The 1763-nt window shown below is 59.3% G+C and overlaps 1 protein-coding gene across 1 annotated transcript in view; it reads right to left on the bottom strand.

Moving 5' to 3' along the window:
• The window catches only part of EMH_0075310 (uncharacterized protein), a gene marked incomplete at both ends in the record, with an annotated part of 3973 nt that extends 2579 nt beyond the window's left edge, over window positions 1-1394 (bottom strand). Inside the window, 2 exons of the mRNA XM_013499577.1 lie at window positions 502-1091; window positions 1389-1394. Coding sequence (XP_013355031.1) covers window positions 502-1091; window positions 1389-1394 — 596 coding nt within the window. The remainder of the gene's footprint in view (window positions 1-501; window positions 1092-1388) is intronic.
• Between the last annotated feature and the right edge of the window lie 369 nt (window positions 1395-1763).

Raw genomic sequence — 1763 nt, 5'->3', positions numbered from 1 at the left:
CCAAGACCCTATGGGGGCCCCCTAGTACCCTCTGAGGGCCCCGTAGGACCCTCTGTGGGCCCGGGGCCCCCCAAAGCCCCCTTGGGGGCCCCTAAGACCTCTATGTGGGCCCCCAGAGAAAACTATGGGGGCCCCCTAGGACCCTCTTGGGGCCCACACGGGGGCCCCCATGGGGGCCCCCGTGGGTACCTAGGGGCCCCCATAGTATAGGGGCCCCCTCCTAGGCGCATTGTATTGGTTTATGAATTTGTGATGTAGGGGGCCCCTGGGTACTAAGAGTAGAGGAGAGAGGGGGGCCCCAGGGGGGCCCCAAGGGGGCCCCAGGGGGACCCCAAGGGGGCCCCAGGGGGGCCCCCCTACTGTCTGCGTCTGTGTACGTTTGGCTGTCTGCTGCTGCCGCTTCTTGCTGCTGCTGCAGCAGGAGAGACGGGGGGGTTTTCTTCTTCTGCTGCTAGGCCCTTTGTTAGTACCTGCAGCAGCAGGATAGCTGGCAGTACCCACCAGTATGTCTGCAGCAACGAAGGCTGCTGCTGCTGCTGCTGCTGCTGCTGCTGCTGCTGAGCTGCTGCAGGCTGCGGAGTTGCTGCAGCAGGCAGCAGCACAGACACGTGAGGCTCCTGGGGTGTTGAGACCAGCAGCAAAGCGGGCTTCGAGCGGGAGCAGAAGACACGGCGCCGCAGCTGCTGCTGCTGCTGCTGCTGCTGTTGCTGCTGCTGCTGCTGCTGCTGCTGCTGCTGCACTGCTGCTGCTGCATCTAACAAAGAAAAACCCACCGGGTGCAGAGAAGAACTGCCTAAGTATAGCTCTAGGGTGAAGGGGTGTGAGGTGTCTGTACACTGCTCAAAGCCTGCCTGCTGCTGCTGCTGCTGCTGCTGCTGCTGCTGTTGCTGCTGCTGCTGCTGCTGCTGCTCATGCAGCAGAGACAACGGGATCGTTGTTAGTAGCGGCGGCGATCCCGGCCTCTCTGCTTTGAGAGACAGAGCAGGGAATACAGTCTCTTGTTCGTGCTGCTGCTGCTGCTGCTGCTGTTGCTGCTGCTGCTGCTGCTGCTGCAGTTGCTGCTGCTGCTGCTGCTGCTGCTGCTGCACTTGCTGCAGTGCAGCAGCAAACTGCTGCCCATTAAAGGAACTCCATTCAGCAGCAGCGGCAGCAGCACCACCCAGGCTTTACCTAGGATGGCGAGGTTCGCCATGGGTTCTTTCTTGCTGCTGCTGCTGCTGCCGCTGCTGTTGCTGTTGCTGCTGCTGCTGCTGCTGTTGCTGCTGCTGCTGCTGTTGTTGCTGCTGCTGCTGCTGTTGTTGCTGCTCCTGTTCTTGCTGCTGCTGTTATTTTGCTGTTATCTCTTAGAATGAAGTTGCTGGCTTGCTGCTGCTGCTGCGGGAAAAGACCTTCATGTGCTGCAGCAGCAAACGTGCTGCTGTTGCTGCTGCTGCTGCTGCTGCCGCTGCTGCTGCTGCTGCTGCTGCTGCTACAGGCAGCAAAGTTTCTACTAAAGACAACAAAATTTCTGCGATGGTTTTCAGAGATAATAAAAGGAAAACACCAATGGGGCTGCAGCAGCAGCAGCTGCTGCTGCTGCTGCTTCTGCTGCTGCTGCAGTGGCTGCTGCTGCTGCTGCTGCTGCTGCTGCTAGGCTCGGTCCCCTGAGCCCAAGGCCCTGTTGAAGCAGCAACAGCAGCAGCAGCAGCAGCAACAGCAGCAAAAGTTTTTATTATAAATAAAAATAACAGCAACACTGCTGCTTATAGAAGCAGCATACGCAC

Source organism: Eimeria mitis, genomic scaffold, assembly GCF_000499745.2.
Source record: "Eimeria mitis Houghton genomic scaffold, Emh_scaff4457, whole genome shotgun sequence".
Classification (NCBI taxonomy): Eukaryota; Apicomplexa; class Conoidasida; order Eucoccidiorida; family Eimeriidae; genus Eimeria; species Eimeria mitis.
This window is presented reverse-complemented; position numbering and strand designations above follow the sequence as displayed.